The 18,668-nt window shown below is 44.5% G+C and overlaps 1 protein-coding gene across 2 annotated transcripts in view; it reads right to left on the bottom strand.

Moving 5' to 3' along the window:
* KCNQ3 (potassium voltage-gated channel subfamily Q member 3) overlaps positions 1 to 18,668 on the bottom strand; it is a 298,511-nt gene that overhangs the window by 18,320 nt on the left and 261,523 nt on the right. For both annotated transcript variants that reach the window (XM_084749524.1, XM_084749523.1), the window contains exons 3-9: positions 18,474 to 18,600; positions 17,013 to 17,185; positions 13,764 to 13,919; positions 12,415 to 12,525; positions 10,599 to 10,694; positions 9,064 to 9,158; positions 5,314 to 5,340 (exon numbers count right to left, since the gene is read on the bottom strand). In XM_084749524.1, coding sequence (XP_084605650.1) covers positions 5,314 to 5,340; positions 9,064 to 9,158; positions 10,599 to 10,694; positions 12,415 to 12,525; positions 13,764 to 13,919; positions 17,013 to 17,185; positions 18,474 to 18,600 — 785 coding nt within the window. The remainder of the gene's footprint in view (positions 1 to 5,313; positions 5,341 to 9,063; positions 9,159 to 10,598; positions 10,695 to 12,414; positions 12,526 to 13,763; positions 13,920 to 17,012; positions 17,186 to 18,473; positions 18,601 to 18,668) is intronic.

The following is an 18,668-nucleotide window of genomic DNA, read 5'->3' on the forward strand; positions in this document are numbered from 1 at the left end:
GTAGCTTTTACAGATATAACCAAATTAAAGTCATACTGGAATAAGCAGCCCCTTGATCCAATGAGTAGTGTCTTTATAATAAAAGAAAAGAGAGATTTGACAAAAATATACTAAGGAAGAAAAGGGCCAAGTGAAGGTGGAGACGTGGATTGACATGATGGACCAATGATTGTCAGTGAGCACCAGAAGCTAGGAAGAGGCAAAAGAGGTCACAAGCAAATGGCTTTGGAGGGATCATGGTCCAGGCAGTATCTTGATATCAGATTTCCAGCCTCTTGAACCACGGCACATTTAAGTTGTTTTAAATCATTCAGTCATGCAGTTTGGTGGTACTTTGTTATGGCTGTCTGAAGACACTAATGTTATCTATCAACGGCAGTTGAATGACTGAAAAAGTGTAGACTTCAGACTTGTGGGAGCAGGTGAGCGATGCCAAGTGCTGTGTTAAGGAATGAGGAGATCATGGGGAGTGATGTTCCATGAGGTGTGCACAGAGAGGAGCATCCTTTTTTATATCTTCACAGACATAAAAATGGAATTTCCATACTCTGAAAAACCAGGAAGAACACACTAGCCATCAACTAGCTTCCTCCCATGGGAGAAGGTAGTAAATCATTTGCTTGGGTTCTAAGTGTGAATGGATACGATCCAACATTGCTTGATGGAGTAGGTTGCATTTTAGTAAACGGTATCTGTATGTGGTTTCTCTCCAGCTTTCCTTCTACTATGGGGTCAAGGCCATGCCACACACACCCCTACTGTTGGGGTGGGCGACAGTGTCTGGCCTGTTCCTATGTTGCTCTCAAAGCCAGACTTGGTGGGAGTATTATTACATGCCAGGCCCAGAGCCAGTACTGCATGTAAAGCCTATTTATTGATTCCTTTCTGACATCTATGTCCCAACCTAATCATAATCCAATGTGAAAGGCATATTTTAAATGGCCATGATATCCCAATTATTTCCCTGGGAATAACAGAGGCATAACATTCACCACATGCCCGAGATCACTCATGATAGACCACTTTGGCCTAAATCTCACTTCAGCATCTCTATTATTCTGCAGCTTGGGCCAGTGTTGTAGGTCTGGACAGCAGGAGAAAACATTAATTGTTATGGGGTCATACTTAAACCTCTTGTTTTGCACTGAGGAATGAATGATTTTCTCATCAGTAAAATTAGGGGGTTGGATTAACTGCTATCAAAATTCTTCTTCCCTCTTCACAATCACTGATTCTAAGGTCTGAAAGGACTTTATTGCCAACAGCACACATGTCTGTGAGATGGACTTCATGTGGTGATGTCAGAGGGAGAGATAAAGTATGAATGACAGCACCGGGCTGTGTGTTCTTCCTCTGTGCAGTGGGGTTCTGGCTCTGTGCCTTTTCTGGCCTCTCTAACCTCCTCTTCTGGCAAGGACTTCAGCTCTGCGAGCCAAGACCGGGCAAAGGAAAACAAACAAGCAAAGGGACACCTGCAGTGACCAATGAAGCAACTGCAGGGATTGTCATAGCACTTCAGAAGAGGACCTGTGGCCATAGACCAGCTTGATCCAAGTCCTTCCTTACAACTTCCTACTTACAGACACTGGAAAAAGAGTTCCTATCCTCTTTAAATCCCAGTTATCATACATAATGAAGATCAAAATTAGCACTTAGATCATAGGGCAGCTGTGACTCTTTATAAGCTACTCTCATTATTTTAATTTCTTGATCCAAAGAACAGTCTTCTGCTCAACAAGAAAGACATAATCACAAAGCAAGAGAAAAGGAAATTGTCTGGGATGATGTTTTTGCTCTTCAAAGACAGGTACACATTCTGAAAGATGTTATTCAGAGCGAACTGTTTGAAAATACAAATCGAACAATGGGGTTCAAGCAAGCAGTTGTCAACATAGTTACCTGTTTTTAGATTTTCAAACCAACTTTGTGTTGATTCCCAACACAAAGACACCTTAATTATCGTCAGAATGCTTAATGCCTATATACTGAATACTTACAAGTGATGGTTAAAGTACTGGCCAGAACGTAAATACCAGTCTGTCCCAACACACTGTAGAATAAATGAGGCATAGTGTGGTTTAATGTGGCTGTTCCTTGGTGTAATATTATTACCAAGACTTGGAAATTAATGGATGGACTTTATGACTGTTTTTTTCTGTTTGCGGTTACATTTACAGTTCATGGGAGGGGTAAGCACTTTATTACATTCAGGATCTTACTCCCTTTATTCTTTCACTTCGCCCAAGTGAACTTTAATGGACTTTGTCAATCTTAGCAGCTTATTCCACGGTGGTGGAAACATACCATAGGGGTTGGCCAGTAGTAGCCTTTATTCTCTAAGCCAAAAGAATTGTCCAAAGCATACATATATAACCAAATCGGGCAAATATGTACAATTGCCTGGGTTTTTAAAACTGCTGGCTCATGTGTATTAAGCCTACAGAGGAAAGAAGAGAGCATATTTTATCTTGGGTCTGCTAGCATACCAAGAATAATTAATACATGGAAAGTCAGCTATGATCGTGAACCCACCATGTAATGAACAGAGATAAAAGATGAGAGAGAAAATTCCAGAAATCCCTTATCCTTGCTCTCAGTGGCTCCTGAACGTCTCATAATGAGTGTAAGCTATTACATTTATTTTCAAAGGTAAAGTAGTGTAAATTGACTTTATGATACTTGTATAGTATAGACTCTGTCCATTTCTCATTTGTCCACCCACTACCTATACATCCATATATTGAAGTCATCCATTTCTATCCATTTATCTACCTGTTGGTCCATTAACTTATCCCCATCTTCCATGCACACACTCATCCATCAACCTGTCCTCTGTCTACCCACTTTCACTGTGCATGTACACAAATATGACCATGTTGCCAGGTTATTATTAGGTGCCGGGGAGGTATCCAGTCTACCAGAGAAAGGGGATAAGAAACAGGTATATTAGGTAAGCATCACTGTGAAGGATTCTGAAGCAGAATTAGAGAGAAAAAGATGGATGGGGCAAGAGTGAAGAGACAGAGAGGGTCACTTTCAGCAGAGTACATCAGGCAGAATCCCAAGTGAAACAGACAACAGAGTCATATGAACTCATACAAGAAGAGTTCTTGGCTGATAGAGATTGCTCTAAGACCAGATCAGGTGTCCACCAAGTTAACTGAGCTCCCTTAGTACTCATGAACACCGAGGGCATCAACTACTTGCACTTGAGGGATGTTCCTCCCTAAAGGGTAGAAGGAGGATGGAAACCCTACCTTGGCTATTTCCGTGTTTGCTGGTGGTGTGAGGTGTGTAAGCACTTTAGATCAGTTCCTTGAAAGTGACATGGGGATAAGATAGGTTATTTATTTATTCCCTCAGCAAAAATTTATGAGGTGCCTTCTATGTTTTAGGTATAGGTTCAGCCTCAACATTGATACATGTATATGTGTGTGTAATATATGTATATATGCACATGTATTCTTTATTACAGAGGTTCTGAATCCTAACCAAGGTCATCGCAATGTATATATTCAAACCGGGTAAGAAGAGATGGAAAGAGCCAACTGCAACATGGCATGTCAAGTGTTCAGCTCCCTGTGAGCCTATCATGGTATCTCTCTCTCTCTCTCTCTCTCTCTCTCTCTCTCTCTCTCTCTCTCTCTCTCTCTCTCTCTCTCTCATTAATCTCAGAAGCATACACATGGAGAAAGAAGTGTAGCATTATCAGAGCTAATCCTCCAGTCAACCATATGAATTCAGCTGGGCTTTTGTTCCACAAGGAAGTCCACATGAATCAAAATGGTCAAGAAGGTCCTAAATAAGCAATCATTCTGTAAGCAAGTAAGAATTTGAGTGCCCACCAATAAGCTGACTGATTCCTTTTCTTACCCTCAAGAATGTATCTGGATCTGGAAAGAAACAGGAAACATAACTGTTTCCTTATGTTGTATGTTGTGAAACAAACAAGCATGTGAGCTGTTTGTTCTAGAAGGAGGCAATAAGACAAACTTCAAATTTTCCTCTATTTGGAGGTAATAATAAAGCAGGGCTAGATTGACAACCTACTGAAGAAGCCAATTACAAGATAGCCAATGAATGGGAGCATGTTTTCATTCAAAGCATCTGCTTATGCTGAACGTTCTATTGTCACCCTGTCCCCTGCCTTCTTGTATGAAGGAACTGAGTCCACCTTTCCTCAAGATCTCTCTGCCTCTTACTCCAGGCTGTGTACTTACACTTGCCCCCATCATCTCCCTCACCAGTCTGTCAGCCCGGCCTGACTACTGTTCAAATACTGGATGATAACACCCAACTCTAACTCTAACAAATCAGGAAATGTATTTTTCCTTCACACCTTGGCTCAGTGGAGCATTCTTGCAAAGACACCGACAAAGTTAGTAGCTGCCTTTCAGAAAGCCTCTTTTCCATACCCAGAGAAAGACCCCTAGGAAAGCCTCAAATGCACCTATTTGATCCCCAATCGAACCAGAATCAGAAATTCCAATGCATATTTGGAATAATATGTAGTACCTTCTAACCATGATTTCAGTTACTTGCAATTAACTTTAGTCCCAAAATGTTACATGGAAAGTTCCAGAAAACATTTCATAAGTTTAAATCTAGTACTGTTCTGAACAGTATGCTGATATCTCTTATCATCTTGCATTATCTTATCAAAATGAAACATCTTGCTTTTTAAACTAGAACAGGGTCCAGACTTTGGGCACCTTCTAGAGTGGGGTAGGAAGTTGAGGACTGTAGTCATACAGAACCCTAAACCTCTTCTTGCCTCTGCAGTAGCCTGCAGTGTGCATGGTTTCCTGGAAAGCCTCATGGTTATGGGGATCAAGAACTGAAATCTGTATTTGCTTTCTGAAGTGCCATCTGTGAGCCCAAGAAGCAAATGGAGAAAAGTACAACAGCAAACGTTATTGTAACATTCAGGTCAGAATCTGAACCTTGGTTTTGCTATTTAGATCCTGGGTGAATTCAGGAGGAATACTAATGAATCTTTCTGAGTCTGGTCTCCTTATTCACAAAAGATGATAGTAGGGCTTATCTCACATGGTGATTGTGAGGATCATGTGTGATTATCTTTTCAGAGCCTAACTCTGAGGAGGCAGATATTCAGTATGTAGCCCTTGCTGTTATTCATATTAAGATGCCCTTGACTAAATTCACATGAAACTGGCAGGGGAATCAGTGGTCAGCAACAGGGTAAGCACCAAAGACTAGCGTGTGATCAACATGGCTATCTAGCAGCATTCCACCATGCACAAGTGAACCCTCCCCAAGAAACAATGGTGAACTTCATAATAAGAAATGTACCTGGCTGCTGCTTCCAGCTGCTCTTTCCTATAAAAAGGAGGAGAAAAAGAAAAAACATAAATGCCATGAAATGGTTGCTTCTTGCCCCAAAGACGCCATCTAAGCTTCACTTGGAAGACAAAGTAGGACAAATGGAACAAAGGAATATTCCAGAAAAAGATGGTGGGTGTGGAAGGGAACCAAAGCAGGAGGCAGATTTTTCCACGGGCCCAATGCCGTCCTCACCCCCCACTACCCCCATCATTTGGTTCTGTGCTTCCAAATTTGTCTTAGCTGCTTATTCATTAAGAAGTTGGGTGAGTGCCTACTCAAGCCCAGAACATCAGAAGACTTGTTTCGTGGTAGAGTCAGGTGAGAAAATCCAGACTGCCAAATTCAGTTGCTGTATGCCTACCTCTCCCTACCCTCATTGTCAACATTGCTGTCAGCTACCACCATGCATGTTGACTGGACAGTAAACTATTTTATGTCTCTTCTCTCATCAGCTATGGTTGCAAGCGCTATTTATGGACTTGTAAATTAAGCCTTATAACAATCCTAAGAGTAACTACTGTTGTGTTATCACTTTTCTGTTGAGGGACAAAGAAGTTATATAAATTGCCTAAGGTCTCAGATATGAAGCAGTCGAATATGGATTCCAACCCAAGCAGTGTGTCTTAGAGCATGCCCTGTAGTGATGAGGTACAGCACATTCTGGCTACATATTCACCACTCTGCCTGTAATTCTCTACGCCTTTCTCTACCTTGAGAATTCTTGCTCATCCATCAAGTCCACTGGGCTGGGCCTCAATCCAGATAGGGTGTTCTATCTCTGGGGTCAGCAACAGTGGTTTCTTAAGACTGTAATCTCTATCTCTGGGGTCAGCAACAGTGGTTTCTTAAGACTGTAATCTCAGAGCTCAGTGTCTTTCTTTCCCCTTTAATCTCCACTGTGCTTCATAGATCCTTCCAGTAAAGACTTAACCATCACTGATTGAATAACCTGCTATGAATAAGGTACCAAGATGGATAACTGTCATACACTTTCCTCTGTTTCACCCTCACAGCATCAACTCCTTTAGAAATAGGCATTGTTTGTATAAGTATCCCTTGACCCAACCTGTGGGATGCAGGTGAGGATGTACCAGAGTACCACGTACTTCTATCTAAACAAAAAAACCTCTTTCTTCCAAACACACAATGGAAAGAACAAGAGCTTTGGCAGAAGAACTGGGCTCTCCTCTTTGTTCCAGGATGTACTTGGCAATCCCATCAGGTATGAGGCTCAGTGTTCTGTTCTGATTCTTCACTTACAAAAATAGTCACAAGGAATGGAGAAAGAGAGGACCAGGAGACATCACTAATGAAGAATAGATTTCTTCCTGACATAATGAAATTACTCTGGAGTTAGTGTGTTGAATGTTGTCGAGTAATTAAACCGTCCTATCCTCTTATAGGTAGTGAGATGTATCTCAATAAAATCACTGCTAAAAGTGTAAATAAAAGGAAGAAAATCCTTTGGGAAGCAGGTGAAGACATACTGGTGTACCTGCTTTTTCTCTGTCACGAGCATATGGTGTGTGGGTTGGCATTCAGGGACATTCCTTTCCCAAAGGACTGTCTCATTGCAGAGTGGTTGCTATGTGAGTTTCTCTAGTGACATTGTACTTTTGTCCTTGAAATAAAACAAGAAAGAAATGTTCTCTCTTAGTTTAAAAGCCATTCCCATATCACAACAGCTGTCTACAGCACAATGTAGCCCTCAAGTGTCTGACAGCCAGGACAATGCTGTATTTATAATAAATCAACCAAAAAGAATAGGCCCATTGCCAAGGCCTTGGGATGCACAGGAAATGCAAATCATCTTAGCTCTACATTTGGTCTGGGTACACATTCTTGGTTTTGAGTCCAAGGTCATTCTGTTTTCTTAAGGGGGGAGGGCAATATTGGCCCATTCCAAGGAGGCTCTGATTAATGTAGCCCCAGCTCCTAATCGATAACAGTGGTAACAGAATTGTAGAAACACAATTAGCAACATCTGAGCAAGGAAGTCTAATTAAGTTAGAAGGTACAGTGACTAACCCAAGCTTGTTCCTTTATTTAATTATTCATCTACCACTTCTTACTTCATCTACAAGTCATCAGCCCCCTTCGCCTTTCTCAGACCCTCTGTCTCATCTCCCTTCTTAGGGCCTTTATCCTGGCTCATGGCATCAGACATTTCTGAGAAGTGAAAGCTTTATGAAGGTGAGGTAGGAAAGGTGGTCTGGGGCTGGGCTTGCAAATTTAGAAGGTCAGACTTTACATTTTTATCGTAGTTATGATCACCAATTGTAAAGTTTTAAGTGATCAGCCCACAAATGCAGAGCCCTTCTATTTCCTTACAGCTTTTCAGATTGATTGATGAGTGAGTAAGTGTGTGCATGTGAACATCTATGTGGAGGTGTGAGACCAACCTGTAAGAATCAGTTCTTTCCTTCCACATGGGCATTTAACCCAGGTCATCAGGCTTAGTAGCAAGTGCCTTCAGCTTGTAAGCACTATGGAGTAGTGAGAGAAGTAGGATAAATAGAGCCAGTGTTCATAAGTCAACCACAGATCTCATACCGAGTGTGTGGGAGAGTTGAGTAGGTGTTGAGAGAGCCACTTACCTACTGTTGGGTTGTGTTATGGTTCACTGAAACAATGGGTGCTTGCTTGTGGAACATGCTTCAGTAAACATTACTTAAAAGCAGACCTCATCCCAACAATGAGCTAACTGTGCCCATACCTTTTCTCCTAAGTCAAGGGTTCTAGAAGTTCAACATCTGCCTATACCCAAAACTCTGGGCTCAAGACGACAGCATCAAAACACTGGATAGGAAGATCTTGTTTTTGGAATCCAGGTAATGACAAGAGCAAGTGCTTCAGGGAACAATTAAAATGATCAAGAATTTCGAGTCCTGGGTCACTGATTGGTAAGTAGACCCTGCTCTCATCACGTGTTCATCCTGCTATTCAGTGTTTACCATGAACCATTATGGTAGAATGGAACTGTGGCTCCTGGTCAAGATGGTTTTACCATCACACTTCAACATAATTGCTGAAGGTGTATATTGTCTCTGCATATTCAAAACAATGCCTCCAACTCTAACACACCCTTACATTTGTGAACACTGACTTATCCTAGAGGACCTGTTAGGACTAAATGAAACATGGGCTGGGTACTTAGAATGCAGTGGACAGCAGTGCATCTTAAGTCCCTCAATTTTTCCTTATGCTGGTCATGGAAAGAGGTTATCCATCATCATGGTCTTGAGTTCAAGTTTCCAACCCTGAGAACACAAAGCACCATTAATGGGTTTCCAGAGGACTCCTTGGTCATCCTTGCACTTCTTTCTCTTGTGAAGTGGTTTGTGAGTGTAGGTTATCACCAGGTGAGGGAACAATCAAACTGCCAAGATAGCTGACTGGGCTTGCTTCAACTTCCTGTGTTCTCTGGTTGTGTTCATGCAGCCATTTCTTAGTACCATGGTGTTTGCCTCTAGCTGCTCACTGGAATTATCTAGAGGGCTTTAAAAAGGGGGATCAGACTTAATTAGACTGGGTATGTCTGAATGTCAAGGTTTTGTAAAAGTTCTCCAGTGATGTCAATGTGTGGTCTATATTGGGGACCATTCCCCACTGCCCTAGAGGACACTCCTTAGCAAACCATGAGGTCATAAATCAAAGAACAGGTCATGTTAATGAGGGTCAGACATACTCTGTGCACATAGACAACTGACTACTTGCCTGAAGAATGGGAAAGAGACAACTGATTCATAAAATCTCCAAGTTGCCACCAGGTCAATCCTGTTGGGGTTGGTAGCATAATATCTCCAGGCAGCCTGAGGAGGAGAAAGGAGGAAGTAAATGACATGGGTATCACAAAAAATGTTAGCATCCTATGACATTCAAATACCTTTTAAAGTCTTGGAGCCTAAGAATTTGAATGCCTATCTAGTGAGGATTCAGAAAAGTAAAAATTCTTGGTTTCTCATAGCTACTTTGAAGAAAAAAATCTTTCTTGATCACTTTAGAGCTAACTCCAGTGTGGTGACCTGGGACATGGAGAGATGAACTGGGACAGGAAGAAGAGGATAGAGAATCTCCGAAAGGAACAGTGACTATTCGTTACAGAAAGCTCCTGGGGACTGCTCAGTCAAACAGTCTTTTGTGCTACATCTCAGTAGCAGAAAGCCTGGGAGATGGCTCTCATAGACTAAACTTCTGGAATACTCTAATGGCTCAGGGTGTGAAGGCATAAAGGAAGAAACAGACTTTGAACATTCAGACTGACTTAGAAAGCAGACCATGTAGGATGCCATCATGTTGTGTCAGGTTCGCAGACCCACAGACGCCCCTACTGTGGCTGGATACAAGTTCAGGGTGTGTGGCAATGCCCTGAGCATTCAGGAACGCGCAATTGAAACACAGTAAACTCCTACTTACTATGCCCTTTTCTCTCAACAGCTCATACAATCGTAAGATGCAAACTCTCCCTGATCCCTAATAGGGAACAGTCACACCTGTCTTTTCTCTGGTATTACTCTCCTCCAGCCAATGGCTGGATGAGTAATGGTGAGGGACAGGACCAGGTATCCAACATCTCCTGTTGATTGTTGAGGGTCAGGACAAACTGATGATGTAGTCAATAAATGTTTGGGATATCTCTCTGCCTCTGCCTCTGCCTGTCTGTCTGTCTGTCTGTCTCTCCTTCTCTCCCTCCCTCTCCTTACTCACTAAGTACCTGAATTGTCACCTATCTCCTTTCTAGGAGTCACTGGATCAGTCCTTGTGTGGGAAGAAGAATGAGAAGGAGGCTCAGAAAAGTAACAGGTGTAAGCCAAATTCTTCACTGCAAAAGTTATCAGGGAAAAAAATCAAATGGTTTCACCCTTAAGTACTGAATCCATTTCTTGAGTAGCTTAGAGTTTGGGTGGAAAATGGTAAGGCTTTCAGTATCAATACACATAGACTGTGTAGGTAACCATGGTGATGATGTCTGTAGCCACCCACAAAGGAGCAAATTCGAATGGGTCCTCTCCTGCCAAGGATGTGCTTTTGTTCCTTCTCTTTCTATCTTTGTGTCTGTCTGTCTGTCTGACTGTCTGTCTCATTCTCTCTCTCTCTCTCTCTCTCTCCCTCCCCCACCCCTCACACACACACACACACACATACACTCTTTCTCACACATACACATACACACACATGCACACACTCGCACATACACTCACGCATGTGCGCATTCACTCACATCTGGCTTATTCGCCCTCAGGCACACAGACCTGGATGAGTTCAGCAGCTGGCTTCCTTCTTTTCTCAAAGTGCTTCTGACGGTGCTGTTCCTGTACCTTGAGTGCCAGTCCTGAGCCAAGGATGCCCTGTAAAGAGAATTCAAGTTGCACTGGGCTCTCTCAGAACCCCAGCCTCCCTTCTGGAGTAGCAGAGAATGTAGGGCTCAACGACACTCTGACGCCTGTGTTGTCATTTGAATGTGAAATGTCACCCACAGGTTCATGTGTTTGAACCCTTGGCCCTCAGCTGGTGGCCCTTTAATAACTGAGGATGTGGAGCCTTACTGGAGGGATTGGGTCATGGGAAGTGGGTCTAGGCGTTTTGTAGCTTGGTCCCATTGCTTGCCCACTCTGCTTCCTGGCTGTTGATGTGATGTCACCAGTTGCTTCCTGCTTTAGCCTCCATGCCTTCCTTACCATCATATACTGTATTCCCTTAAACTGTAAGGCAAAATTAAATCCTCCCTTTCTTACATTGCTCCTTGCCAGGCATTTTGGTCATAGCAATGAGACAAAGGGTTCTACAGTGGCACTACTACATGAAGGAGAGATAGGAGAAAGCCTACTTCCTTCTAAAGAGAGTAGGGAGTCTAGTTAAGTGAAACATGCCTGAAGCCAACAACACCTGGCTTGCAATCTGATAGCCACAGCCCAGCTGTGAGATTCTGGGCATGGCTCTTATAGATGCTCTTTCATAGGTCTATTGGATCATAATGGATCATAGTGCCTACCTGACCAGTGATCTCAGGAAAAACCTAGATGATAAGCAGCAGCTGTCCAGTAAGGGATATGACACGGAATAGCTGCCCTACATATGGTATTAATGATACCCTGTTATGCTTGCAGACAGGAGCCTAGCAGAATTGTCCTCTGAAAGGCTCCACCCAGCAGCACTTTCGAAACATATGCTGAGACTCACAGCCAAACATTGGGCAACATGTAGGGAGTCCAGTGGAAAAGTGGGGCGGGGGGGGGGTTGGAGAAAAGGACCTGGAGGTGCCAGGAACTTCACGAGAAGCACAACAGAGCCAACTAACCAGGACACAAAGGGGCCTGCTGAGACTGAAGCACCAACCGAGGACCATGCATGCACGGGACCTAGGCCCCTTACAAAGATGCAGCTGATGGGCAGCTCAAGCTTCATGTAGGTCCTCCTGAAAGGGGACCACAGGCTGTCTCTGACATGGACTCTCTTGCCAGCTCTTCAGTCACTTCCCCCAGATGGGACTACCTTGCCAGGCCACAGGGGATGAGGACAAGCTCAGTCCTGATATGACTTGATGAGCTGGGGTAGATGAGGGGGGGGGGCTCCCCTTTTCTGAGGAATAGGGGAGGGGATGAGGGAGAGGGAAGGAGGGTGAGACTTGGAGGTGAGGAGGAATGAGGCTACAACCAGGATGTAAAGTGACTAAGTAAATAAATGAATTTTTAAAATATATGCGTCTATCTATCTACGTACAAGTTCTGATCTGGAAAACAGAGCAGATCCAATTCTTGGTAATTTTGCCTATAGAACATGGGGGTCAGAATGCCCATGGGAGGGTTCTACTGACTCAGGCTGAAAAATGGCAGTCCTGGTCTTGGGTCTTAGAAAGCAAGGGGCCATTTGAAGATATCACTTCCAGTGCAAGCACAGGCATATGCCGTGAGGGAGTAGTGAGACACCACCATGCCTGATGTAACAACTGGTAAAAAGACAGGATGTGGAACATCAAATGGAGGATGCAAATTGGTGGAATTTGAGGCTTGGGGTTTGAGCTGAGTCTAGGTGTTAAGAAGAACTTCCTGTCACAATCAAAGAACTTACTGCAGGGAGGGCGAAAAAGGAGACACCGATCAAAGAAAAGGTGGCAGCAATCAGCCGTCCCTCCCAGGTTTTAGGTGTCTTGTCTCCGTAGCCGATGGTGGCCAGTGTGATCTGAAAAAGAGAAGAGTTCAAACCAGGTTTCCTCAGATAAGATATGTTGTCAGTTATTGCAAAAATGTAATGAGTGTGTGTGTGTGTGTGTGTGTGTGTGTGTGTGTGTGTGTGTGTGTACAGTGCTCCTCTATAACCATGGATTCCACATCTTTGGATTTAACGAACTATGTTTCAAAATATTTCAATAAAAACAAATGATAATGTAACAATAAAAATAATACAAAGAAGAACCACAGCACCCAAACTCTTGTATTTACATGTCATTCGACACAAAAAGTAATCTAGATTTGATTTAAATCCATGAGAGGATGTGTATGGCTCATATGCAAATGCTACAGTGTTTTCTAGAAGGGATGAGCATCTATGTATCTTGACATCTTAGAGAAATGGAAGAAACTGAAATAAATTTCCTGTTCTGTTTAAACCAAGGAAATTTTGTGTATTTGTGAATGTATGGATTTATGCACGCTCATGTCATGAATTGTGTTTGTGAGTGTATTGTGTATATCATCATGTATGCATGTCTGTCTGACCATGTGTCATCCTGAGTAATATATTCCAGTGTGTGGTTATATGTTTATCAGGACATAGTTTACAATATCATGGCCTCCGCAGCCCATTTACCTGCCTTCAAATCTCAAGAGTCCTAAACTAATTATTAAACTGATTTACATTGTATGGTTTTTGCCTCCCGTTTATTGCCTCGGTTTTCTCACTTTTTCAAAAAAAAAAAAAGGCTAATAACAGGTGTTTGGGTTCAAAGTACATTAGTAAGTAGTGACCACTTAGCATAGTGATGTGGACCAAATTAAGACTTCAGTATGTGCCAGATTTAATACCTTTGTGTGTGGCTGTGCATTTCTCTATGTATCTTCAGGTCTGTGTGCCATGCATATATCTGACACTGTACCTTTTTGCATGAATATAACTTGGCTGATGACTGCCTACGACTAACAAGGCTAGGTCCCAGACAACCATGCAAATAGACTGTTCTGAGCTCTAGTTTCTTACATGCTCTATGAAAAACCAATCTAGGTATATTCCTCATTGGTAGAAGCTTCCCATTTCCTTTCTGTAGATTTGGAGGAAAATGGTCCAGTCCTCATCTTTGGATGCAGAATGAAGCTGGCCGACTGGACTCATGCTCTGCCCATCACCTCTCTCTGTACCTAGCAGTCAAGTCTCCATCCACCCTCCCTAGGCACTGACATTGCTTTTCAAGGATGCTGACTCACCAGGCCCCACCACAGAGCATCTGCGTAGGTCTCAAACTCCTCTTTCATCTCCTCTCCTTGTGCGTCCACCTCCGGCACATCCTTCTCCACCAAGTAGACAAGAAATGAAGAAAGGATGAGTGTCAGGAAGCCGATGTACCAGGCGGTGATGAGTTCCTAGAACAGTGAACAGCACAGGGAATCAGTAGGAAGCCCTCAGTGGAAGCTTGAGTCGGGTGGTCCTGCCCCGGTTGGGAGTCCATGCTTCCCTGTTCTGAATCTCACTTCGTAGCCATGGGAAACAGAAGCAAGGTTATGGGCATTTCTATCATGAACTACTGAAATGTTGCAGGAACACTCCGTTCTAGAGGAGGCCCCCTGTCACAACTCAGGAGGGCTCATGGGAAGTCAGGAGAATGTGATTATTGCCAAAGAGAAGCTCAGGCTTCGGGTGACACCATGTGTCACAGAACTGGACAGAGCAGGGCAGAAGCTAAGCTCTGTAGGCAGATGCATGGCAAAGGGCAGTTACTGTGGCCCAGGAGACAAAGCCATGGACAGGGACCAATCACCATTTCCCTGTCTGATCCAAGGGAGAAGTACCCCCTCTTATCCATGTGCAACATCCTAGTTTTTAAAATAAAAAACGACAAACAAACAAACAAAAAAAAAAAACAGAGCAAAAAGTCACGTAGGTGTCCTGGAAAACCACTGGTGGAATTCAGACAAATCATTCTTATGTTAAGTCATCTTACATATAAGAATATATAGCCAGGCGTGGTGGCGCACACCTTTAATCCCAGCACTCGGGAGGCAGAGGCAGGCGGATCGCTGTGAGTTCGAGGCCAGCCTGGTCTACAAAGTGAGTCCAGGACAGCCAAGGCTACACAGAGAAACCCTGTTTTGAAAAACCAAAAAAAAAAAAAATATGAGACATAAAACATAAGAGACACATGCGAGCTGTGATTTCAGGGATGTTGTCACACAGTAAGGAGTAAATGAGGACAAGTGAGTGGCTTAAAGGAAATGCTACAGCTAGGAGAACAGAGAGGTGACAAAGACAGGTTGATCCCTGGAGTGACCCCTGGCCTGACAGAGATGATCCCTAGGGGTCTTTGATTGTTCTCCTGTTGAGTTTAGCGTGGCAGAGTGGGTGGGGAGAAGTCGAGATTGTGGGTGAACGCGATCCTGATGTAAAGTTTGTGGTGTTCCTGAGGCATCTTGGAGAGCTGTTGTTGGCACAGCTGTCCTTCCCATGGCGGGCCACTACCAGCCCGCTGCTTTTGGGTCAGGGAGTCTCACTGACAGAGTTGCCTCATGCCTCTCTTCTTGCTTTGGCTCATGTTGTCGCTGCTGCCCCTACAACCTCTTCCTGCGCAGCCAAATGAAGAGCGCCTACTTCTAACCCTCATTCTGATATTTACCCAGTCAGAGAGAGGGCTGTGGTCTGAATGGGCACTTCCCTACACAGGCTCAGGTCTGGAACACTTCTTTCCCAGCTGGTGGTGCTAATTTGGAAAGCCATGGAAACTTTCAAAGGCAGGGCTTAGCTGGTAGAAGTAGGACACAAAGCGTGGGGGCATTGAAAGGCTCCCTTGCTTCCAGATTCCGGTCTTGTTCTCCAGTTCCTGGTCTGCTGTGATGCAAACAGTCTCCAACACACAGCCCTGCTGTCACAGCCTCAGGGGCTCTGCCAAGCCTGACCTACAACAATGGACCGAGACTGTCTGAAACTGTAAGGCAAAATACATCTTTCCTTCCTCAGTGTTTCTGTCAGGTGTTGTGAAGTTCGGTGTCAAGATAAGAGGGAACTTCACTGGTTGTTAATTAGGATGCGTCCCTAACACTTTTAGGCTTTTCTGCTCTTAGCCCTACTTTCCCCATAGTATCATCTGTACACTGCACTTAAGTCCGTGCGCACATGCAAAGGTGAAAGGTATTGGCACCTGAGTCTGAGCAGAGAGAGAGAGAGAGAGAGAGAGAGAGAGAGAGAGAGAGAGAGAGAGAGAGAGAGAGAGAGATATGCCTATTCCTTCCCCGGGGGTTATCTGAACACCTGCCTCTTGTTTGCAATCTGCAGCTTGGAACTTCTGCCTCCCTGGGCTCCCCCAAGCCAGAAGATTCATGGGTCGCTGCTTTAGAGACAGTTGCTTGACCACATGCAGCGTGCAGATGCACCAGCTGTGCTAGATTATGAGGCAGTGGTATAAGGGTTGACACTGGAAGTTAAAGTGGGCTTTGCAGTCATTTAAAACAGTGTTCGAGGGAATCCTGACTTTGTATAACTTTTACCAGCAGATCCTGTTCCCTCACATGCCAAGGATCCTAGCAGTTGGCCTTTTGGATCATGGGACTAGGACTGGCGTCCAACCACTCTCAGGAAGAGATGGGAGCAAATCCTTTCCTGTTTTTTTAACTATGCTCTGTAGGATCTGCAAAGTCTGTTTTTCCTGCTTTGGTGACTCGGGATTCAGTTTCCTGACACTCGAGACCCAACCAGCATAGCTGACAGTGGAAGCATGGATCAGCATTACGCACTGGATTGGTAGAGACCCTGGGGCATATTTGTCCTGGGAAAAGTGCCTGTCCTGTTCTAACTATTGGATCAACATTAAAAGTCTCACCGTGGCAACACGGGCTTCTATCTCTATATTGCTGGGTGTTGGAGGAGTCAAGTACAGAACTTGGCCCAGAGTGCAAAGAATGGATTTAAAAAAAAAAAATCCCCAAAGTGACACTAAGTTTGGATTGGAATTAGTCTGTGTGACTCCCAAATCTTCCCCTCCAGCCACATGCTGCCTTGTGTGAACTCTACCCTTTCAACCGCATGGAGGTACAGATATTCCCTCTGAGCGACTCAATCGTAAGTGGTAATACCTAGTTCAGAAGTGAAAAAACTGGAGGCCAATAAGAGGTGAGTGACTTAACGAGAGTTATTTGTATATAATGGAGGTGAGGCATAAGCCCTGGTCTGCCCATGGTCCACATCTTCTCTGGACCACACCTGCATTTGCTTCTCTCTCTACTTCCTTCTTTTTCTCCTTGTTATCATCAGCATCAGTCATGCTGGCAACACTGACAGTGATGATGCTGATGCTGATGCTGATGCTGATGATAACAAGGAGAAAAAGAAGGAAGTAGAGAGAGAAGCAAATGCAGGTGTGGTCCAGAGAAGATGTGGGACACTATAGGAAGAGGGTGCCGTAGAAAGAAAGGTATGAGTAAGAGAGACACCCCTGTGTCACTTCATGGCTTCCCTATGACACTTACTTTGCTGTGGGCACAGATGGCCGAGCCGAGGAGCTTCCAGGTGCCGCCCCTCCTGTCCATGCGAAGCATGCGCAGGATCTGCAGGAAGCGGAGGCTACGCAGGGAGGTGGCCAGGACATTGCCCTGGTTTCCCACGGCAACCACTGGCACAGAGGCAATCAGCACGAAGATGTCTGGGAAAGAGGACGGACCGTGTCAGAGAACAGGGAGGAGAAGGGTCACATGGAGGAAACAGGCAATCACAAACACTGGCGAGGGGCTGATGAGCATGTGCCAAGCAGGGGCTGGTCTAAGCAGTTGTGTTGAACTTGACAATGGGTATGCTCTGTGTGGTGAGGAAATGAACGTCTGAGCACCAATGACTTCCCAAGAGTTAGGAGAAGATCCTGTTAGACTCTACCGCTGGCTCCAGAGCTCAGAAGTACAATTTCTCAAGGGCCCTTGTGTGGAACTCGGTATTTGGTATCAGATGAGCTGTGGAGGGGAAGGAACCGGGGGTTGCTCAGGCCACAGAAGTGAAGCCTGCCTAATGCCAGGACTCTGTTTTAATGTGGTTTTTCTGAGTAAGCAGGACGTGAGACAGGAACTTGGGTATGATTTATTGAATGATTGGTCCAGGGGCTTGAGATTGCTCCAGAACTGTGGTGTTGGGGTAGGATGGTGGTTTGAATGAGAGTGGATCCCACAGGCTTATATGTTTGATTGCTTGTTCCTGGTTAGTGGAATTGTTTGGGAATGATTAGGAGGTGTGGCCTTGTTGGAGGAGGTGTATGACTAGGGGAGGTGGGCTTTGTGGTTTCAAAAGCCAGGCTCAGTTGCTCTCTCTCTCGCTCGCTCTCTTTCTACCTGCATCCTGCAGATCAAGATGCAATCTTAGTTACTGCCCCAGTGCCATGCCATCACTGTGCTAGGATGGTTATACACTAACCTTCTGAAACTGTAAGCAAGCCCCCATTGGATGCTCTCTTGGCAAAGATGCCTAGGTCACAGTGTTTCCTCACAGCAACAGAACAGTAACTAAGACCAGTGGGAGCTGCTGCTCACCAATTATGAAACTGGAAGAACCCAGTTCTATGAGTTTCAGTTTCTATCTCTGTAAAACAGGGGAAATGTGGTCTGACAGAAGTGTACTGTCAATCGCCAGTGGAGTGTCTCTTCCCATCCCTTCTGGCCTGGAAGGCACAGGTGATTTGAGCTATATTGGTGACCAAGTGTGCTACTAGTCTAGGTACTGGGGATACACACTATCTGATGCTCTGTGGTTTCTTTACAACCCAAAGGCAAACAGTGAGCCAAGTCCCCAACCCCTGAGAATCATTGCCTAATATCTCAAGGAACCATTCCAGGAAATGACTTTTCAACAGTGGACATATTGGCACTCTCTGCACTCATAATACTCCCTCAGAGAAATACTGTAGGAGAAGACTGGGGCGACCACTAGATCCAGTTGTCAGGGCTTACCCAACATGCACAGGGGCTTCCTGGCAAACTTCAGACGTCCACGCCAGCCTTTGTATCGACAGCAACACCCGGCAGCCCAGATCCTCAAGGCAAACTCAGCTCCAAAGACGAAAATAGCAAATGTTTCCTGCAGGGAAGAGCATATGAAGTGAGGTTATCCAGTACCCAGTGTCAGGACTACTGAGCTCAGAGGAA

The sequence above is a fragment of the Acomys minous genome, assembly GCF_964271855.1.
Source record: "Acomys minous genome assembly, chromosome: 12".
NCBI lineage: Eukaryota > Metazoa > Chordata > Mammalia > Rodentia > Muridae > Acomys > Acomys minous.